Source organism: Zootoca vivipara, chromosome 12 (assembly GCF_963506605.1).
Source record: "Zootoca vivipara chromosome 12, rZooViv1.1, whole genome shotgun sequence".
NCBI lineage: Eukaryota > Metazoa > Chordata > Lepidosauria > Squamata > Lacertidae > Zootoca > Zootoca vivipara.
The window spans coordinates 8732347-8754129 of record NC_083287.1 but is presented as its reverse complement, the minus strand read 5'-3'; the positions used below and the strand labels follow the sequence as shown (position 1 = coordinate 8754129).

The following is a 21783-nucleotide window of genomic DNA, read 5'->3' as shown; positions in this document are numbered from 1 at the left end:
GTACAGTGTTGGTAGGGCTTTACAGCTGCATTTTAGATTGTTGATAAAATATTGATGTTAAGATCTCTTATTGAACATGCAGGGGATTTTAAGTACTTCCAGACGATATTACTATGAGAGCACTACAATAGTATTCTTCATTTATTTAGTTTACATTGGCCAGTATCCAGTGCCCTTGTTCCATTAGAATTTATGCTTGTACAACAGAAATTCCTTTTCCCCTTGCATGCACTCCTTTCTCTCTGGGAGGAGGTGCAAGATGGCGCCAAGGTAAGATGTGCTTATCAGAGCTCCGCATATTCCCTTTCATTTACATGCCAGGGGTTTGCTTTGTTTGCTTCTCTCTCCCCCCCTTTTATTCTTTTTAAAATTCCTCCTATCTAAGGCAAGGTTGTTTTGTGTGTTCCGGCAACCCCAAATCTGCTCCAGAGGGTAGGAAGACCCTTTAGACAAGATTTAGGGAAAATACGGGGGAAGGAGAGTGTTGTGCAAGCAGAAATTATTGCAATAACAGAACCAATGACTTAGTGCTGTTTTGGATATAAACTTTACTTACCTCACACCTTTCTTCAGTCATGGTATTCAAGCATTTTTTGTCCGGGCAATTATATTGCCCAAACATAATTTTCTGTTTGATGTAGGCGGTGATGGGGATTCTGCTAAAACCCTAGAAGCTCTTACTCAGCGAGTGAAACGTCAAGAGAACTTGCTCCATCGATGTAAAGAAACAATCCGCTCATATAAAGAGCGCTCAGCACAGCTAACCAATGAAAAAGAGGCACTTCAGGAACAACTGGATGAGAGACTTCAGGAACTAGAGAAAATAAAGGTACTGAACAATCACTTTGTGTATCAATTCACGCAAGGTCAAAAATTTCTTTGCTTAACTGATAAAACAAAGATGCCAGATGTCACATCCCGAAACATATTGTAAAATTCCTGAATGCCTAACGTAAGGGCAAGACATGGTGTTGATTCTATTAAATGGAATACAATAATAATAATAATAATAATAATAATAATAATAATAATAGATGTAGACTATATGTCAGAACCTTCCAGAACTGCATATCTTAAACTACACATTTCTAATTGTGTGTGCCTATTAACGTAACTTAATTAGACTTCAAAGTAGGTTTGTTCGGTTTTTTATTTTTGTATAACCATGCAGTGATGTTTTTGTTCAGGAAGGGGAAACATATGGTCCTCTAAATGTTGAGCAGAGTGAGATATTTCATGCACAGTTGGGAGCAAGGCTGTAGTCCTTGTTAAAATAGGAGGAACTGGGCATATTTTACTCTTGATTTTATTTTATTTTTAATCTAGTGTATGCCTGAAAATAAAAATTTTAAGTGAGTTTTATAGTAGCCTCCACATTATTCCTTAAGAAACTCTAGGAGCCTTTTTGGGCAAAGAGCATGGTATAAATATTTTGAGTAAAGCTTGTACCCTCAAAGTCTGTAATGTCTGATATCAGTATAACTTCAACAAGGAAACAAGTATTTTCAGCCTCTTCCCAATGTAACCAGCATTTATAAGGAGCAAAAAGGTATCTTAATGCAGGGGATTCCCAGAGTTGTGTGTGTTGATGTTCTCCAGTGGGGAGCTGAATAGTAGTATATATTCAAGTAAGAAATACAGGCTACTCCTTATTTCCCTGGGAGTTGCATTCCAGGTCATTGCGTGCGTTGGCAGGGTACGTGTAAGCCTGGACCGTTTTATCCCCTTCTCGGGCTGAAAGTGGTGTGTGCATCAGCAGTCACATGCAAAATGGTCGTTCCCTGTACTCAAATGTGAAGCCTTGGTGGGTGAGGGGAAGAGAGTTATTGGAAGATGGGTACACTGCTTATATTTTAACCTGTCTCCTAGGATCTTCATATGGCTGAGAAGACCAAACTGATCACTCAGTTACGTGACGCCAAGAACTTGATAGAACAGCTAGAGCAAGATAAAGTAAGCAATATAGATTATTTAAAAATTCCTAAAATATTGTACGAATAGTGCTAATTCAGGCATAAAAATTGCATGTAATTTATTTTGTCAACTGTCTTGAAAATAATTGCTAAAATGAGGATATATGAGAGAGTGACAGAGAGAGAATTGGATCCAGAGTTTGTCTTCTGTGAACAGAGCAACTCCTTCCACCCACGGAAGGCTTTAGATCCAGGGGCAGAATCCTTTTCTTGGAAGGAAGGGGAGGTAACTTTTGCCAGTTCCCTTCTCCCCCTGCAGCTGTCACCTCCAACACTGGTCTAGAGACTGTTCCAGCAGGAAACCTCCAGAGCAGATTGCATCTCTTCTCTTCTGCTGGCAGGAGCAAAGTCTGCTGTTTGCTCTTCTTCATGGTCTTTGACTTGTCATAGATATGGGGCTGTGCATGCACACAATCAGAGTCTGAGGGTTGTTTTTTTAAGTTCCACCAGTAATCTCCAGATCCTCTTTCCCTCCCCTTGGTTATAGTTGCTATATATTTGTCACAATGCTTCTGCACTTTCTTCTAATGCTACAAAGAGGTGGGAAAGTTGCATAACAATAACTATGTCTTGTTTCTGAGTGTGTGTATGTATGTATCCCACACAGCACCCTCCTTATCTGTAATTACCCATTTTATAGGGCATGGTAATAGCAGAAACCAAACGGCAAATGCATGAAACATTGGAAATGAAGGAAGAAGAAATTGCCCAGTTGCGTACTCGCGTCAAGCAGGTGGTTATGCAAGGTGAAGAGTTAAAAGAACAGAAGGAAAAGTCTGAAAAAGCTGGTAAGAAGTTGTGATTGTTTCTTATCCAAGCAGGAAATGTTTCTTTGGCATCATTTGTTTGCACTTTGTCACTAACTGTCACAACAATCCCATTTCCCTGACCATCAAAATTAACATCACTGTTTTGACTAATGGTAGTGAATATAGGGGTGTCCATGTGGTTTTCAGAAGACCCTGTTGGTGCTTTGTGGAACTTGGTGGAAACCTGCAGCCATCTTTGCTCTACTCCTTCCTTCATTGCTTGTACAAAAATGAAAGAGGCAAATAAGTTGGCAGATAAAACAGTTCCAACATTCCTCATTTATAACATAAACACATTAGGGGGAAAATGCTCAACCCTATCATGGAATCAAAGCTGGCTAGGATGGTCCACATAGATTTAAGCCACCTCATTTTGAATAATGTGCTTCTGCAGTGCCTTACAAGTTGAAGGAGTTAGATCAGTAAGTTTCACAGCAAGTCCGGTGATGAGAAGCCACCTTTCTTCTAAGTTCCACGTAGCAGCTAACACTTTTGGCATTCAGTAGTAGTCATACTAATAGCTTAAGCATGAAGTCACATGTTATGAAAAAGAGACACACCATTCCTGCTAGTTAGTCTGACCTAGATGATGAATTTCTTCCCAGTAATAAGCATGATGTAGACACTGAATGTGGGGACAGTGGGAGAATCTGTCTTTTGAGACCTGGTGCAGAATATCTGCAAGCCATGTTTTTCAAATTTGGAAGCAGCCTTATGAATGCACTTTCTTGCCTTCTCCATCCAGAGCACTTTACCTCTTCCCTTCTCTTCCCAGTGTTAACCATGGTTATGCATTATATGTCCACCGAAGCTATGGATAATGCCAAATCACATTTCTATAACCATGGATTGCAACCACTTCAAACCATGCTTTTCGACTCAGTTTTACAAAGTAATTATGGTCATACCTCGGGTTACAGACGCTTTAGGTTGCGTGTTTTCAGGTTGCGCACCGTGTGAACCTGGAAGTACCCGAACGGGTTACTTCTGGGTTTCGGCGCTCGCGTGTGTGCAAAAACACCAAATCACAACCTGTGGGTTGCGAACGCTGCGGATTGCAAACGTGCCTCCCACATGGATCACGTTTGCAACCCAAGCGTCCACTGTATTGATAGCGCAGGAGAAATTGCTCATGGGAGGAGATAATGTGCAGCCATGAGGATGGCTCATGTTTGCAGCAGTGCAGTTTTATGCCTGTATTTTCTGTGTTCTTAGTCACTCCACACATCCAACATCCTATCTCTTCTCACTTCTCTTCTCACTTGTTAAACAGAAATAGTTTATTGTGGGGAAAATGGCAGATAAACAGAACGAAATGCAAAATGTTAGCTTTTACAAATTTTTCGTTTTGATATAAAACGTTAGATAATACTTTACATAGTTATTACATCTATTTAATATTAAGGATAGGTAATATTTGATATGCTTGTATTTCTAAGTTGTTGAGAGACACAAAGATACTGCTTTAAGCCACAGTCCTACTTATTTTGATTTTTGTGAGTCAGTAGGTAGGATTGCGTTACCAGTGTTCAAATGTGATGGACAAGTCATTGCAACAGGTCTTGTAATAAATATATATAATAAAATATGCTTGGAATGCTAAACTTTGAAACTAAATGAAATAAAACCATAACAGTTCAGTCCATGTCAGTTTATTATTGCAGCTTTTCATTCTGTAATAATGAAAGTATTGTGTTAAAATCTCACTAAGCATCTTATTTTTGTGCATCCACACATGCCAATAAGTGAATCATGGTGCCTTTCCCAAGCCTTGTATGAACAGGATTGGGGTAAGGGATCTCTTACTTAATATCACTCAACTGCTGCTTGCAGAGGGCTTTAGAAAGTAAATTCTGTGCTTCTCAGGCAATACCTAAAGTGAGTGCCTTCAGTTCAATGCAATTAAATCTCTTTAACGCTTTAGAATATTTGTTTACAGCTCTTGGAAATCGGTTATGTTATAATAACTTGTACATTAATTTCTCATAATTCAAACTTCAGCATTATACCAGTATTAAATATTCCGCACAAAACATTGTGAGGGTTCGCCAGTGTTTGGCCATGTAAAACAACCATTTCAAATAAATCCTTGTAATTGTTTTCCTTCTTTGCATAAAAGCTGTTTCATTCATAGACAAGAAACTCTTTTATATATTCAGGTGCTTATTCAAAATCATTATTGGTGCAGGTTGCCTAAATGTAAGAGAATGTTGTTTTGACTAGATGATTTTTTTTGTTACAGTTCTGCGCTTCCATTTCTTGCATACTTGTTGAAACAGACTAAATGAGTATTTCCTAGTCTGCATAATTTGGTTCCATGCTGCTTTCTCCTGCTTTCACCACTAGATAGCGCCATAAGTTGAAGACATCAGTTAATATGGCATGAAAGACTTAAAAGAAAGAGGTAAAGATAGCTTTTATTGCACCAACTCTAGTTGTTTATGAAAATTTGTTGCAAGCTTTTGAACCACACCTAGGTATTTCATCAGAGCAAAAGCAAGGAGTTGGCTTATGGCTGGCACTTAACTTTTTTTAAAAAAAATGAAGAGTGTTTTAAAAATAATTGCAAATTGTGCTCATCATTTTCCTTCACCAGTTCCAGTAGAGAAAAAGGATATGCTGTTGATTTCACAGAATACCACTCTGTGGCTCATAATGATGCAACACACTCTTGTATATTGCTGCCTTCATCTTTTTTGACACAACATCAATTCAATTGCCAACATTCTGCAGCCTGGTAGTGTTTCTTTTATCCCTTAGAATCCCACAGAGCGTAGTCAAATGTGATATTTTCCACTGAAACACTCTGAGCCATGAGCTATCTCTTTGTCCAGCAAAAGTCAATTGAACTTTCTCTGAATCTTTATTTGTTAGTGCAAGGTGAGAAGCTAGGCTTTCATGTATTAAAACAGATAATTTATACTTTATCTTAAATCCCCTATGACTGATGGAGAACCTGTGTGCTCAGCTTGTGTTCAACAGCTTGATAACTTGCTTTAAAACAGAGTTGGACCAGTAAAAGATACCATTCTTCTATAGCTGATTATTTCATAGACCATTTTGTGGAAACCCACAAAATGCATTTTTGAGAATATGAATGTAAGCTTGCTAGCTCAGGTGAAGCTCAACCCTTCCTTTCACTCCTCTTCCTTATCACAAACTCCTTTTAAAAAGTGATGACAGTTTTCACAAACAGCAGATTAGGTGATAAGCATGGGTTTCCACTGCACAGCTTTCTACTGTGGAGAGAGGGGCAGTGAGGTTTTTTTTCCCTACTGAAGTCAGTGGTTTGGATTTAGTCTGAGAGGTAGTTGTACTTAACTTTTTGTAGCAATTTCAATAAGGACTATTTCCTGTTGAACTAATGGGACTTGGGTTGTGACTAACCCTTTTCATTGATTGCAATAAGGACCAAGTGTAGTTAAATTAAAAGTACATCTTTTAATTTTTTTTAAAAAAACCACTGCTGTTCTCACCTGCAGTCTGAAGGAGCACAGTCAAGAACTCTGGCTTACCATCTCATCTATTGTTTGTGGCTCGTAGTTTCAATTGCATTGGTGGCATTGCTTAGGAATGCCTTCAGCATTTGCCTTGAGAAACATTCATGTTTGCCTCAGGATAGTGAAAGCTACAATGTGATCAGTTCAGTGGAAGTGATTTATCATTGTGTACTTAGATTCATAGAAACCTAGAATTGTAGAGTTGGATGGGAACCAAAGCGTCATCTTGTCCAACCTTGTGCAATGCCCGGAATCACAGCTAAATAATCATTGACAAATTGCCATCCAACCTCTGTTTAAAAACCTCCAATGAAGGGGGAGCCCATCAACTTTGGAAGTACCCCATTCCACTGTCAAACAGCTCTTGCTTAGATTTCTTGTCAAGTGCAAATTGCAGAATATGCTTGCACATTGATTTCTTTGAAACAGCTATGCTAGTATAGTGGGGACGGAAACCCACCTCTGTTTTACAATTTGGTTTTATAGCTTTGGTTTAACCAGAGACTCACTGAGTGAGTAAAAGGTGAACATGGACACTTGTGTAACTTCATGAGTATACACAATCATTTGCAGCTAGCTGGCACCTACCTGCCCCTTGTATTAGAATTAGCTACCTCAAATAGTAATGTTGTGTTTCTGCTTATGTTAGGATGCCTGAGATGCATAAAATTTTACTTTTAGAGAACAGAATGTGTTTCTGTGAAGTGCTGCTTCCTTGTGTTTTCATGCTTGCCTAGCTTTCTTCCTGGTGTCGTGTGTTTGTATTTATGGTAATGCAGCTGCATGTTGCTGGGTTTCTGCATTTGAGTAGTCATTCCTAGTCTTTACTGGAAAGTTTCTGTTCTTCTTGCCTGTGGGCCTGAATGTGTGTTTCTTTTTCACCCACTTTACATTTCAAAAAGCTAAAAATAAATAAATAAAAATGGCCTGTGCATTTATGAACTCTGCCTTTTAGAAAGTTTGACATCTTTAGACATATTAAATTCTGATTTATTGCACTATGAGATTTCATTGTTCATCCTCCATCAGAGCTTAAGGGGAAAAGTGTGTGTTGCAGTTGACATGCTGCTGCCACCCAAAATAGCATTCTCATGTTGAATCATTTCACTTTCCCCTTATAAAATTTAGCACAATCCTATGAGTGTCTACTCAGTAGTAAGACCCACTGAATTCAGTGGAGCTTACACCCAAGTATGCAGCCTTGACAATGTTGTGACACTGCGCTAGACATTTGCAACCATAGCCCAGTAACAGGCAATGCTACTGCATATAGATAATTCACTAAAAGAGAGAGAAGATGGGCGGTGCCATATTTTAAAATAAAGTAGTGTTAATGTTTGGATTATATGGCAGTTCCTAAATTTGTCCGTTACTATCGTACAAGTATATTTTTATCTATGTATGTAAATACTTTGTGCTGAATTACAATGCACATACATTTCAGTACAATGAGATTGATAAATACATTCTAAACTGTGCTGGAAGGCACATGTGGCCAAATCTCATGCTAATGTGGTAGAGGCTTCATAAAGGGAGTTAACGGCATCATTTTTCTATTGCAAAGTGTCTTTATGGAAGAGTCCCCCCATGTAGAGGAATGTAAATTGCTTTTTTAACAATTTAACTAATGTGGCAACCTGATTTTTTTTTCACTCCTTGAGGATTTTACTATGCCAAAACAACAACATTGATATAAAATTCTTCAGTCATATCATTCAGTCATAACATTTTTTAATTTTAAAATTATTTTTTCATGTATTTAAAATAATCGTCATTCCACTTTTCTATCTTAAAAAATCAAGGCAGCTAAGACAACAACTAAATTTGCATAAAAGGAAGACTAAGACGATACCAGCATATAGTCATATGCATTGTAAATAATCAGCAAGTTGCAATATTAATTATGAACTGCCCAGACTTGGTTCACATATAACACTATGCCAAACTCTGGCTTAGGTTGACATGAGCAAGCTTGCCGATGCACAAAGCAAAAAGATCAGCTGTTTTGCTTCCATCCTGTTACTGCGGTAATACTGAGAGCTAAATCACCATTTGGCTTAGCATTTTTTGTGAATCCAGGCTTATGGTTTGTCTCACTCCAAATAAACTATTTGCTTATCACTCGTTGTTTGTTTGGAGACGACAAACCCTGGCTCGGATTTGCAGGTAATGCCAAAGCAAACCATGACTTGGATTCTGGTACTGCAAGAGGCTCAGAGGAGGAACGAAGTGGCTGTGATTTTTGCTTTGTGCACCAACATTGGTTGTTCTCACTTAGCCATGGTTAGATTTAGTGTTATTTGCAGGTGAAATGTGTTCTGACCTGTCTTCTAGAGAGCTAAAACAAGGACATCAATTGAGCTGTAATAAAGTTTAAAGAAACTGTATTAAAGTTAAATGGCAGTATAGTTATTCACGGTTCTAATGCAAAGAAGCTGCTCTTAAGATTACATGAGTGCAGGCATTCCAGACATTCTTATAGACTCCTGAGAATTGCTATGCAGTCGAGTGAAAAGGGAATTTCTTTTGAATTAGCTCTTCTATACAATATTATTGTTCAATTTATTTTAAGGGTTGAGAGGTTTGACACCAAGCAGGAAGCAGAGCCTAGTCCCTTGATTTCTGAGTTTTATTTTGTTGACATGATACTAAATGTTTGCCTTTCCAGGCTGACTTCATGATTTCTCTTTAGCTAGGTTATTCAGTGAGACTATGGCCTACATATGGTAATTTTACTTTGTCTAGAGTTTCTGCGATGTTAAACCATACATATAACCTCTTCTTTTTCTTGTTTTCTGCAGCATTTGAAGAGCTTGAGAAGGCTCTCAGTGCAGCCCAAAGGACTGAAGAAGCACGCAAGAAACTGCAAGCAGAAATGGATGAAAGGATCAAGGCTGTAGAAAAGGCAAGCGAGGAAGAGCGTGTGAGCCTCCAACAGGAATTAACAAGGGTGAAGCAGGAGGTGGTTAATATTATGAAGGTAAATGGCTAAATCTTCTGTAAAGTAAACTGCAGAGATAAGGTAACAATTCACTTTGAAATCAGAATATATCATGTTAATAGTGGCAGAGTTCAATCTCCCCTTGTTGGGGTGTGCCTGAATAAAAGTGCAGTATACTAAGTATCTGATAATAAATCAGTCCTGCAGCTTTACACTGTTCCATTAAAGCCTTGATTTACACACAAAAGAATTTGTGAGTTTAATCGTGCTACTTTCTCTGCTGCTTTAATCATGCTACTTTCTCTGCTGCTTTCTCCTAAATTGAATTGCTTGAATCTCTGTAAGGAAGAAAGGGTATATGGATTCTGTAGTATTGTGTTGAACCTGGCTGCTAGGCAACACTCAGAAATATATGACTAAGGTTGTAATGCTATACAGTGGTACCTCTACTTACGAATTTAATGCGTTCCGAATGCACATTTGTAAGTCAAAAAAAATTGTAAGTCGAATCCCATAGGAATGCATTGGGAGAAAAAAATTTGTAAGTAGAAAAAACCCTATCTAAAAATTCGTAAGTAGAAAAAAATCCTATCTAAACCGCATCCAAGATGGCGGACGGAGCTCCATTCGTAAGTAGAAACATTCGTAAGTAGAGTTATTCATAAGTAGAGGTACCACTGTACATACTTATCTGGGAGTTAACTCTATTGTATGCATCTGTTACTTCTGAGTAAATATTAATAGGATTGCACTGTTTGGCTGTCGTTCTATGCATGTATTCTTTGAAGTAAGGCTCATTGGATTCAGTGGGACTTCTGAGTAAGCATAATTAGAATTGTACTCTTGAAGGCCTATTAAGAACTGAATGGGAAGATGTGAGTCATTCATAGTGCAATTTTCTGCCTCTTTGAGGTGAATGGGACTTATTCCTTAGTAAATGTATATAGAATTGCAGATGTGAACTGGAACCCTTTTGGATCTTTTTTTTATTTTTTCAGCACCAAATAGCATTTCTTGCAAGAAAGCAATCTGTCTAGTCACATTTTTGTTCTTTATTTCACTTCTCTTTGATCAATAATATAGAAGCACCTTTGTTTCTTGGGTAACATCAGACGTGTGCCTTTCAAATTTGCAGAAATCTTCAGAAGAACGGATTACCGAACTAGAAAAGTTACATAAAAGGGAATTGGCTAGCAAAGAACAGATATTAAATGATAGATTACGGGCTCAAGACCAGGCGTTTCAGGAACAAATGAAAACAGCTCTTGTAAGTGTCTCTTAAGAGCCAGATGGGTCTGGTGTGTGTATACGTGTGTTTGTGATGATGAATAAAGCTAAGTATGAATAGGGGAACTTGGTGCATAAAGATGCATTTGGATGTATATCTGGGAATCTACAGACCAAGGGAATAATAACACCTATTTATTTAAAATATATACATATATGCACACCACCCTTCAGCAATTTCTAAAATAAAATGCAGTAAGTTCATGTTAATCAAAAACACAAAAATGCATTAAAAAGTTTGGGAGAATAGAATGTTGGTGCCTGGTGTCAAAAGGATAACAATGTAAGTAAATGGTAGGCCTCCGTAGGAGAGGAATTCTACAAATGGGATCCCACCACTGAGAAGGTCATCGCCTTTCTTACCTCAGAAAGTTGGGGCGCTTGGAGGAGAGCCTCCAAAAATGACCTCGATATACTGAGAAATTGGTATGGGACCAGTGTCCTAAACTCTAGAAGGCTTTAAAGATGAGCACTAGTATTTTCAGTTGTGCTTGGAAGCTAGCAAGAAGCTAGTGCTTTCAGTATTGACGGGATAACTACTGATTTGTCCCAGTTCAATAGTCAGGACATTGTGTACTTTGAACAAACTCCAGTTTTTTAATAGTTTTCAAGGGTAACTGCACATGCAGTGCATTACAGCAACCAATCCTAGATGTTCTAGACCAGGCACCTCCAAACTGTGGCCCTCCAGATGTTTTGGCCTACAACTCCCATGATCCCTAGCTAACAGGACCAGTGGTCAGGGATGATGGGAATTGTAGTCCTAAACATCCGGAGGGCCGAAGTTTGGGGATGCCTGTTCTAGACATTACATAAAGAGGAACTTCTGAACTTTTGACACGTTTTGGAGAGTTTGCCTATCTGTTCTAAATGCTTCCTTTTTCTTTCTCCCCCACCCCCTTTTAGGTAGTTTGCTTGGTTTAAACATATACCTGAAACATAATGTATGGAAGTGGGTTTCCAGATAAGAGTTTCCAGACAGAACTTGTCCATATTTCATTGTGTTGTGTAACTGAAAAAGCAGTCTTTTTTCACCTTTACTCAAGTGTTTGCAAATGCACATATTATTAGTAAGCTGTGTTTGGTTGAAGGCTCCCTGTATACCATGGAACAAATGTGCTTGCATCCCTATGGATGGATAGGTAGAGTCAGGGAATTATGCTGAGGAAAGGTTACAGAGTTTTGACATGGGAGCTTTTCCCTTAGACCAGGCATGTCAAACATGCGGCCCTCCAGATGTTTTGGCCTACAACTCCCATGATCCCTAGCTAGCAGGACCAGTGGTTGGGGAAGATGGGAATTGTAGTACAAAACATCTGGAGGGCCGCAAGTTTGACATGCCTGCCTTAGACCCTGTTACTGTTGGCCATGCACATATGTAAGGTTAGATAAGGACTAATAGAGTAATTCTAAATCTAAATTATTGCTGCTATTTCTTCGTTTTCTGCACACAGAAACTTCACTTTCAGATTCTTTACAGTTACATGAAAAATAGAAAATTATAAGGTTCTTCATGGATTTTTAATTGGTTTGTGTGATATCCACTTTTTTTAAAAAAATGTATGAGCAAGAATTTTAAAGTAGCTAATACTCCTAGTGCTGCTGATAGATCAGTGACTTTATGGTACTTTCTTTTTTAAAAAAGTCATAATTCTTGAAACAGGAAAAGTGCCGGAGTGAACACCTACAGACTACACAAGAAAAAGAACAACAGGAATCGTTAGCCCTAGAAGAACTGGAATTGCAGAAAAAAGCAATTCAGTTGGAATGTGACAAAAAACTAGAGGACATGCAGCAAGAAATAGAAACCTTCAAAACCGTGAGTAAAAGATTTGGAACATTTGACTGCTTTTTTATATTGCACAAACCTAAAATGTAAACTGCATATGAGGGGTATACATACCTACAATTGCGTCTAATGGGAGAAATTTGGGGAGGGTGCTTGGCCCCAAAGGACATGGCTGTTTATTATTATTATTATTATTATTATTATTATTATTATTATTTACATTTTATTATTTATATGCCACCCATCTGATTGGGTTGCCCCAGCCACTCTGGGCGACTCCCAACATAATTTATAATTTTAAAAACACAATGCGATTCATGAGAAAGATTGTGAAATCAGTTGAGGCAGACAACAAAGGGGGCAGAAACTGTGATTTGAGCCTAACATAGTGTCTCTAAATAGATATGTTGCAGCAGGAGGAGAATAACCTAACCTCATATTCCCCTGTTGCATCTTTCCTTGCCTTCCTCTTCCACATCCCTTGGTGGTCATAGAAACAACATAGGAGGCATATGATATACATCCTTACATTACATTAATTATCAGGATTCATGTTTGGGAGTCAGGTACACAACTTTCTTTTTGTACAAGCTACTGCTTTGTTTGGTGCCCTTTTCCAGGAGCTTTAAATGCTTCGGTAGGTGATTGTGACCTTTCCCCTCTAATTCAAGAGTAGCCAGTCACTTAGTTCCTAGAACCTGTATACTGTACCTTGTAACCAAGGTACGTGTGCCCTAGGCCATGTGGAGACATAATGTCAAAAGCATTGTGTAAGTCTGTTGTGCTGATTTTAATCTGTCAGGCATCCTGTGCAGTCGATAATGTCATGCCTCTTATGCCTTTATGTACAATTGTGGGTGATTTTACAGGGAGATGGGAGGAAAGAGCCAAATACTGCATTGTGGTACTTAACTGACCATCACTGGCTCAGTCTAACGCCAAAGTTAGCTCTTTTGAGGAAATATTTTGTTAAGGACTTTCTTATCTTAGTCATACTTTGAAGATTCAAATTGTTCTTGTTATTATTCATTGTGATGGAATTTGAGAACCCCCTTGCTCTTGTATCTTTATTCCACTTTAATGAGAAAAAGTATGTAGTAGTTCTGGAAGTTTTCCTCAGCTTTGGGTCCAGTAATATTTCCCCATTCTCCTTCTGTACATCAAGGCTATATAAAATTGGCACTTATTGAGGGTGCGATCCAGCCAAAGTTCAGTACTTTGGAGTTCTATTGATTAAAATGGGAGGCAGCGGAGCATATGTTTAACATTCCCATCAATGGGATTTGAAAGTACTTAATTTTGGATGGATTATGTCATAATGTTTTGAAATGTATAGCTCATAGTAATAATTTCATTGAAGTATTTATCTTCAAGTAGAAGTCAGTCACAGAAAAAGGGATTGATGATATTTTTCAACCAATCTTTTAAACAGAGAATTCTAGAATTGGAAAGTTCCCTTCCAAAGTGTTCGCAGAATGACAACCAGTTGGAGGAACTGACTGCTCAAATAGAATCAGAAAAGAACAGGCACAATAAAGAAATCACTGCCATGGTTGAAAAACATAGAGAAGAACTTGAGGATGTGAAACGGCAAGAACAACAAGTTTGGACAGAAAAACTTGATACATTAACACTGCAGAAGCAGTCGGAAATGGAGAAATTGAAAATGCAGCTTGATGAAGTGACTAAAGTATTGAAAGAGAAAGAGACTCAATTTCATGGCCATATAGAAGAGATGAATGAAAAAACTTTAGAAAAGCTTGATGTGAAACAAACTGAGCTAGAAGCACTCTCTTCTGAGTTATCAGACACACTAAAAATTCGTCAAGATCTTGAACAGTGTTTGTCGAAATTAAAAGATGATGCAGATAAAGCAAAGCTAGAGTTTGAGGCAAAGCTGGAGCAAGAGAAGAATCATCATAAGGAACAAGTTAAAACTATCTTTAAAGATAAGGAAGTCATGGAGAAAACATTCAAAGATGAAATTAGTCAACTCAAGCTACTCTTGGAAGAAAAAGAGAAATGCCAAGTGGAATTGGAAGAGCATTTGAAAACACTGAAGGAATCTCTTGGAAAGGCTGAAATTGAATGCAAAGAAAAGTCTACTGAACTAGATGGCCTTTTTCAGTCCAATGAGAACATGGCCAGAGAACAAGCAAGCATTTATGAGCAAAAGTTAATAGATTTGCAGCAAAAGCTGGTAAATGTGGAAGCTGAAAAATCACGTCTTGGTGAACAGATTGTAAAAACCGAAGCTGAACTGAATGAACTCAAAGCTGAATTAAAGTTTCGGATATCTGACGTACATGATCTGAAATGTGAACTTGATGAGCAAAAGAAAGAAAATATGCAGAAAGTGTCATCTCTGACAGAACAGCATGAATCACAGTTAAGAGATCTCAGAGAAGAGGTAAATCAGGCAAAGAGTCATTTTACTGACAAGGAAAATGAGCTTGAGCAAACAAAGGGGCTATTGAATCAACAAATTGAGAAAGTTGGACAGCAGCTATCAGCCAAAGAGGCAGAAATTAGCGCTTTAAAGAGTGAATATGAAATTAAATTTAAGCAACAAGAGACCCAAATGGAGAAAGTTAAAGAAAAAGGAAAGGAAATGCAGGAGAGATTCAAGAAGAAACTTTCAGAGCAGGAAGCAAAACTCAAAAAGGAGATGGAGAATAAACAGTTGGAATTTAGTCAGAAAGAGAAGCAATTCAATTTAAAAATGTTGGAAATGGCCCATGCCAGTTCAACAGGAATTGATGATGCTGTATCAAAACTGGAGAAGAATCAGAAAGAACAACTAGAAAGCCTGCTTGAAGCTCACAAACAAGAACTAGAAGAAGTTGTCCAAATGTGGGAGAAGAAGCTGAGTCAGCTGGCTGAAGAACTTGGAGAAAAGCATGAAATGGAATTGCAAGAAAAAGATCAAGAAGTAGGAGACCTGAAACAGAAACTGGCCACCTTCAGTGTTGAAAGGGAGGACAGAAATGCAGATATTACTCGGTTAAAGAATGAACAGACAGAGAGGGACAAATTGTTGAATGAGTTGCAAGAACAGCTACAGCAAACATTAGCTCAAGTCACTGTTTTGACGCAAAGAGAAACTGATTTTAAAAAGCAACTTGAGAAACTAGAGGATGACCTTAGTTTGTCTCTGAAGGAGAAGATAGAAGTCCAGGAACAGCTAAGTGAAGTAAAAGCAGTAGGAGAAAAAGAGAATAACAAAGTTGGTGAGCTGGCAGAGAAGTTGAAAACATATGATGAACAACTCAAGGCTCTCAAATTGTCACATTCTAAAGAGTGTGAAGATTATGAGAAAAAACTGGAGGACAAACACTTGGAGCTTCAACAAAAAAAAGTGGAATTTGAGAAGCTTGCAAGGGATATAGCTACACAACTAGAGGGTTACCAGCAGAAAGCAGAATCTTTCCTAGAAGTAAAAATCGCTGAACTGCTTGAGAAATGCAATGAAAAAATTTCTTCTGCAATTTCTAGAGTTGTACACTGTCACAATTGCACAACAAAAATTAAAGAAACAATATTAATTAAAATCACTAAAATTCCTGACCTAGAAGCTCAACTTAAACAAATAAGAGAGAGTCATGATACTTTAACCCACTGTTTCAAAGAATCAAAACAACACTTGCAAGAAAAGGAAAACTTGATAATGTCTATGAAAGTGGATGTTGACAGACTCGAAACAGAAAAAGAGCAATTGCAAAAAGAAGGAGGACACCAGCAGGAAGCAGCAACAGAGAAAGAAACTTTCATCACACAATTGAAGAAAGAATTGTCTGAGCATATTAATGCTGTCACTTCTCTGAAGAAGGAGCTAAATGAAAAGAAGGCAAACATCACTGATCTTAACAAGCTTGTCAGTCAGCTTGAAATCGACAAATCTGAAAAAGATGCTGCCACAACTCTGTTAAACAAGCAACACAAAGAAAATCGACTTCAGCTGTTGAATGAGGTGCAAGAATTGTCTTCCAGAATTGAAACACTGAGTCAAGAAAAAGCAACTGCTCTTGAACAGGTAGACCACTGGATGAACAAGTTGTCGGAGTGGAAGAAGAAAGCCCAGTCAAGATTTACACAGAATCATAACACGATTAAAGAATTACAAAACAAAGTTGAACTCGGTAATAACCATGCTATTGAAAAAGAAGAGGAATTGAATAAAATGAAGGAAGTTTGTGATAAGCAAACCAAGCACATAGAGCATTTGAAAGGCTTACTGGAACAAAAGCAGATTGGAAGAGAAAAACAAGAGTCTGATTTGGTAGCCGAGTTAAAAATCCATACAGCAAGAATTGCTGAGCTTGAAGAACACATCACTCGGAAAACAGCAGAAAATGATTCCTTAATGGATGAACTCAAAAGGCACAATGAGCAGAACAATGAGCAAAAAGAGCTGGCACAAGAGCTTCAACAAACTCGGGTGGCAGTTATTCAAAAGGATAAAATGCTTAAGGAGATGGAACAAGAAGTACTACTTTTTCAAAAGAAAATGCAGACCATGGAAGTTGACCTTGGGGGAAAATCAAAAGAATTTGAAGAAACAAAAGTGGCTTTAATGAAAAGCAAAGAGGAAGAATTAAAGTCTTTGGAAGAGAGGCTTACTTCAGAAACCACTGCTAAAATAGGAGACCTGAAAAAAAAGGCTGAACAAAAAATTGTTTCTATTAGGAAGCAACTGACATCTCAAATGGAAGAAAGGGAACAGCAATATAGACAAGACATGGAACAGCAGTTAAAGCAAAAATTGCAAGACAAAGAAGACAAGATTACGTATTTAGAAGACAAAATTAGATCAATCAACTCTGAGTTAGAAAAGGAGATGATACAGAAGGTAGAAACCATAAAGGTTTCCACAGAACAAGACAAAGTATGTGCATTAGGGAACATGCAACAGATGTATGAATTAAAAATAGATGGTTTACAAAAAGATTTATTGGAAAAGGAGAGACAGCTAAAGAAGTATGACGAGGAACAAAAAGCAAGTAGTGTTTCAAAGCTAGAGGCTCAGTATCAACAAGAAGAACTCTGTAAAAAGGAGCAAGAAGACCACTGGCTCATTGAAAAGCTTCAACAAACACTTGAGGAGCAAATTAAGAAACATGCAGCTATCCAAGAAGAATTGAAAACCAAAGAACAAAAAGAGCAAAATATGGAGGATATGATTAAAGACTTGCAGGAAAAGCTGCAAGAAAAGGAGGGAGAGAGGCAGACTTTGCAACAAAAGATGCACAGTTTGGATGAAGCTTTAACAAAAGAGAGAGAACTGAACAGAATTGAGATGGGAGCTACTATTTCAAAACATGATGAAAATTTGCAGGGACTCCAACAGCAGCTGGAGGAAAGAAATGGCCTTATAAAAGACTTGAAAGAAAGCACAGAAGAAAAGAGTAGATCAGTCCTTGAGCTTCAGAAACTGCTTGATGATCTGCACATCGAGCAAAAGGATTTGCAAGCTAAAGTGGAGGAGACTGAGCGGGAGAAACAGAAACTTGCCAAAGATGTGAGTAGGCTACAGAAGGATTTACGCATCCTGCGGAAGGAACATCAGCAGGAGCTGGAGATAATGAAAAAAGAATCAGTAGAAGAAATGGAACAAAAAATAAAGTAAGTTCTAGCAGTAGTCCATAAAATTTCCAGTAAGCACTTGCATGAGCAGTAACACTGTATAAAATAATAAAAGTTGACATTACATAACGTTACGTCCAAACAATAACTGCTTGATACATGAAACCTCTATTATTCATAATCAGCATTGGCAAAATAAATCCTTCAAATTCATAGCAAATCACATGGAAAACTAGACCTTGGTTGCATTTGGGTAATCGTAACTCCAGTTTAAAAGCCTCAAGTGAACCTTGTACTCTGCCCTCAGTACACAAGCTCCTTAATTCATCATCCCTTTGTCTCACTGTAATAATCAAACCAAGAAGTCTCTAACCATACTTTCCTGTCAGGGAGCTCCCAGAGGGTCCGAGGGAGGCCAGATCAGGCTGCAGGGGAGGAAGAAGGGGGGTGGTCAGAAAGGTGGGGAGAGGGCTCAGCGATGGTAGCGAAGAGCCCTTGCACTGCCTTCAACAGGAGGGTTCAGAAGGGGAGACAGTTTCCGGCGCCCTATCTGCGCAGAGGGGTCAAGCGCAAAGAGGGTAGGCAGAGAATGGGGGTGTCCAAGTTCTTCTGTTGGGCTCGTAACAGGAAGGGGCCACTCCCAGATTCTGCGAGTGACTGAGATGGACGTGTTTTAGTTAGCTCTGCACTGTACATAGTATGCACAATAAACCTGTAAAAAGCCAGGTTGGATTCCAGCGTCGTTACTCGTGAGTAACCACCTCACGCCCATTACATTTCCCATTTATCCCAAATGAATATTCTGGCTTGTTCCAAAGCTGGTAACCATGATTTCCTGGTTTGGATGCAGCTGGAAACTTAGTCGTTTCCTGGTTTCATTTCACATGCCTCAAAGGGGAAGATTGCTGGGTCTACATAGTTCTACATTGTTCTAAAAGCCTTAGGACAGGCTTCCTCAACCTCAGTCCTCCAAATGTTTTGAGACTACAATTCCCATCATCCCTGACCACTGGTCCTGATAGCTAGGGATCATGGCAGTTGTAGGCCAAAAACATCTGGAGGGCCAAGGTTGAGGAAACCTGCCTTAGGAGTTTGCAGGTCAAATCTCAGGTTATGTTTACATGGTGTAATTAAATTATTTCATTTGCCCTAACAAAATTAATTGGATTTGTACAAGCTGCACTTGGAGCAAATCCTCCTTTTTATAGCCTTATCTGGACACATGTTTCAATTATCATAGGTAGATGAAATTTTATCCTCAGTACGTTTTCACAAAAAGTCTATTTGGTAACATTTTTCTTAATGAATTATTTTCCTCTTTTCAGTAACTATTGTCTCAATCATACAAATACAAATGTAAAGAAAAACTGTTAGTGAAACCCATTTATTTTCACGCAATCGTATGCTTGGGCAAGCTCTCAAATCTCTCTGTTGGAAATTAATATGCTTTACTTTTGAACTGCCAACTCCGCCCTAGAAAATCTGGACTTCTTATTTTGCTGTTCCTTCATAGATATGAACAGGAGGACATTGAACTGAAGCACAACTCGACATTAAAGCAGTTGATGAGGGAATTCAATACCCAGATGGCACAAAAGGACCAAGAAATAGAAACTGCCATAAAAGAAACAATCAGTGAGTTGGAACAGTATCTTGTGTTGATTTTAAATGGCTATATCTCTTGTAAATTCAACCATCAGATCCATTCCTATAGGATCAATTTAGAAGAAGGAACATTCATAGAGAGAACAGTCAGGGGCATGATAACAAGCCTTAAATTCCCCTCTATTCTAGCCCTAGATTTGAATGTTCATGTAATACTGTATCTTTTGGTGTGTGTGTGTGTGTGTGTGTGTGTGTATTTAATGTAAATATATTAATTTTGCATATATATCTGATAATAAATTGTGCCAATAGGCTAACAAGTATGAAGTTCAGATAGGTTGAAAGTACCATAACATCTGTTTAGTTTTTTTAAAGTAAGAATTAGGCATTCAGTGACTCTGTATAGGAGTGGGGAGTTCCAACTGTACTAATAGCTTTAAAAAATAAAAGTAGAGAAAGAAGAGGTGATAGATAAGCAGTTAAACCTTTGAGTGAAGTTTATTTCATTGCTTACTACTCAAAGCATAATCTTGCCCTAGTGATTTTAACATGATACTGGCTTGTTTGACCCAACCTACTCTAGTGTGAAAGAAGACACCTTGTATGCCAAAAATAAGAAAAAGAATATGTTATCAATTATCTTTTGGCATGTCGACATCACATTAGATTCTAATAGCGTTTTTAAAATGAATTCTTCTTTAGAGCTGCTTCTTTTACTGTAGTATTCATTTTTTTTAATGTATCTAGAATGTATTGCTGCTAATTCAGTTATAATAGCAGCCCAGTTAAAATGAGATATATAAACACTGTTGACCATTTTTCACAGGTAAAGCTCAGGAGGTTGAATCTGAACTGATAGAAAGTCATCACGCAGAGATAACTCAGTTACATAAAAAATTGCTAGGAAAGGATGATGACCTACAAAGGACAGTGAAAAAGTATGAAGAAATCCTTGAGGTATATATGGTATTGCTTGTTTTTGTGTTTCTAAAAGTCAGAGTGCAGTTTCATCCAGTATTTGTGTATAATTCAGTACTTTTGCAGTTAACGTTCTTGTAGCTAAAGCTGATGGAAGCCAGATTGTTTCCTAATTGTGAAGTACGGTATATAAAGTAATGGTTTTATTTATTTATTTTGTTCTGAAGACTCGAGAAGAAGAAATGTCAGAAAAAGTAAATGAGCTTCAGAACCAGTTGGAGAAATTGCAGGAGGAGTACAAACAAAGACTGGCAGATGAAGAAAGCTGGAACAGTGGTGAAGTAAGTTAGAAAACATTATTTTACAAATTTTTAACTTAGGAATTTATTGTGGTTCTTAGCTTGTATCTTAGTTTACCTTCAGAGTTTTAATAGAAATATTTTGTCAGACTTTAGAGTATTTTAACCTTCTTCTAACAATTAGCAAAGGGGCTTGGCTGTTTTTTTTAAATCCTTTATTGCCACAGTTCTCTCTCACATTTGAAGCAATTGCTGTTCTATGCTACAGAGGCAAATAATATTAACTGTGGAAACTGATATATTCTTACTAAGATATCTTAGTTTTATTTCAGTAGTAAATCAGTTAGTAATATATACAGTTGGTTCAAGACTAAGTTAGTTGCACTTGGTTTCCTTCGAAATTAGTGAGATTGGAAAATAAGTGACAGCATTCAACGAAGCTTTACTCAGAGTTGACCCATTGAATTTAATGAATATAACTAAGTTAGGTTGATTAATTTCATTGGGTCTACCCTGAGTAAGACATAGTTGAATACCACCCAAGCGCTTGTGTGACGCATGTGATTAGAACCACATCACATATGTGCAGCTAGCTGTGGTTATGGAGGCTAAACACGATACGTTCAGGTGCTGATGTGGTCTTGCTGCTTATCTGGAGGTGCTAGTAAGGAGCAGGATTCCAGCCCCACAATAAGAGACTACCTTCAACCTGTTCCCAACAACTGATGGTGCTCTATTCCCAGGAAATGCTACAATCAGAATTGGAGGGCTCGGTGGTGCAAGCTTGCAGATTGGCTTGGAGTTTGCCTACCATAAGTATGTCCGTTCCAAAGGGATGGATAAGTACGTGACAGCTTTGCCATTTCTGAGAAGTCATTCATCCAGCTATTTTATGCTGCGAGTTCACTGTTCGGCTGTTGAAACCCAGTGTTCAATCACCCTAAATGGAGAGTGTAAAAGCTCCGGAGCTACAACCAATGTGTCAAGTGCTTCCGGCTAATTATTGCCTATGAATTGGTTGGTACCACATACCACCTACTGTAGTAGTGCAGGGAGAATGAATAGCTTTGGGACCGACT

General features: G+C 38.1%; 1 protein-coding gene across 6 annotated transcripts in view; it reads left to right on the top strand.

Annotated features, from left to right (window-relative positions):
- GOLGA4 (golgin A4) overlaps window positions 1–21783 on the top strand; it is a 53702-nt gene that overhangs the window by 18335 nt on the left and 13584 nt on the right. For 4 of the 6 annotated variants that reach the window (XM_035128783.2, XM_035128779.2, XM_035128778.2 and 1 more), the window contains 10 exons: window positions 642–829; window positions 1870–1953; window positions 2614–2761; window positions 9084–9262; window positions 10359–10490; window positions 12174–12329; window positions 13732–17921; window positions 19396–19517; window positions 20314–20444; window positions 20633–20746. In XM_035128783.2, coding sequence (XP_034984674.2) covers window positions 642–829; window positions 1870–1953; window positions 2614–2761; window positions 9084–9262; window positions 10359–10490; window positions 12174–12329; window positions 13732–17921; window positions 19396–19517; window positions 20314–20444; window positions 20633–20746 — 5444 coding nt within the window. Of the gene's footprint in view, window positions 1–641; window positions 830–1869; window positions 1954–2613; window positions 2762–5128; window positions 5187–9083; window positions 9263–10358; window positions 10491–12173; window positions 12330–13731; window positions 17922–19395; window positions 19518–20313; window positions 20445–20632; window positions 20747–21783 lie in introns of those variants that run through there. The other 2 variants (XM_035128781.2, XM_035128782.2) reach the window with 2 other exon arrangements.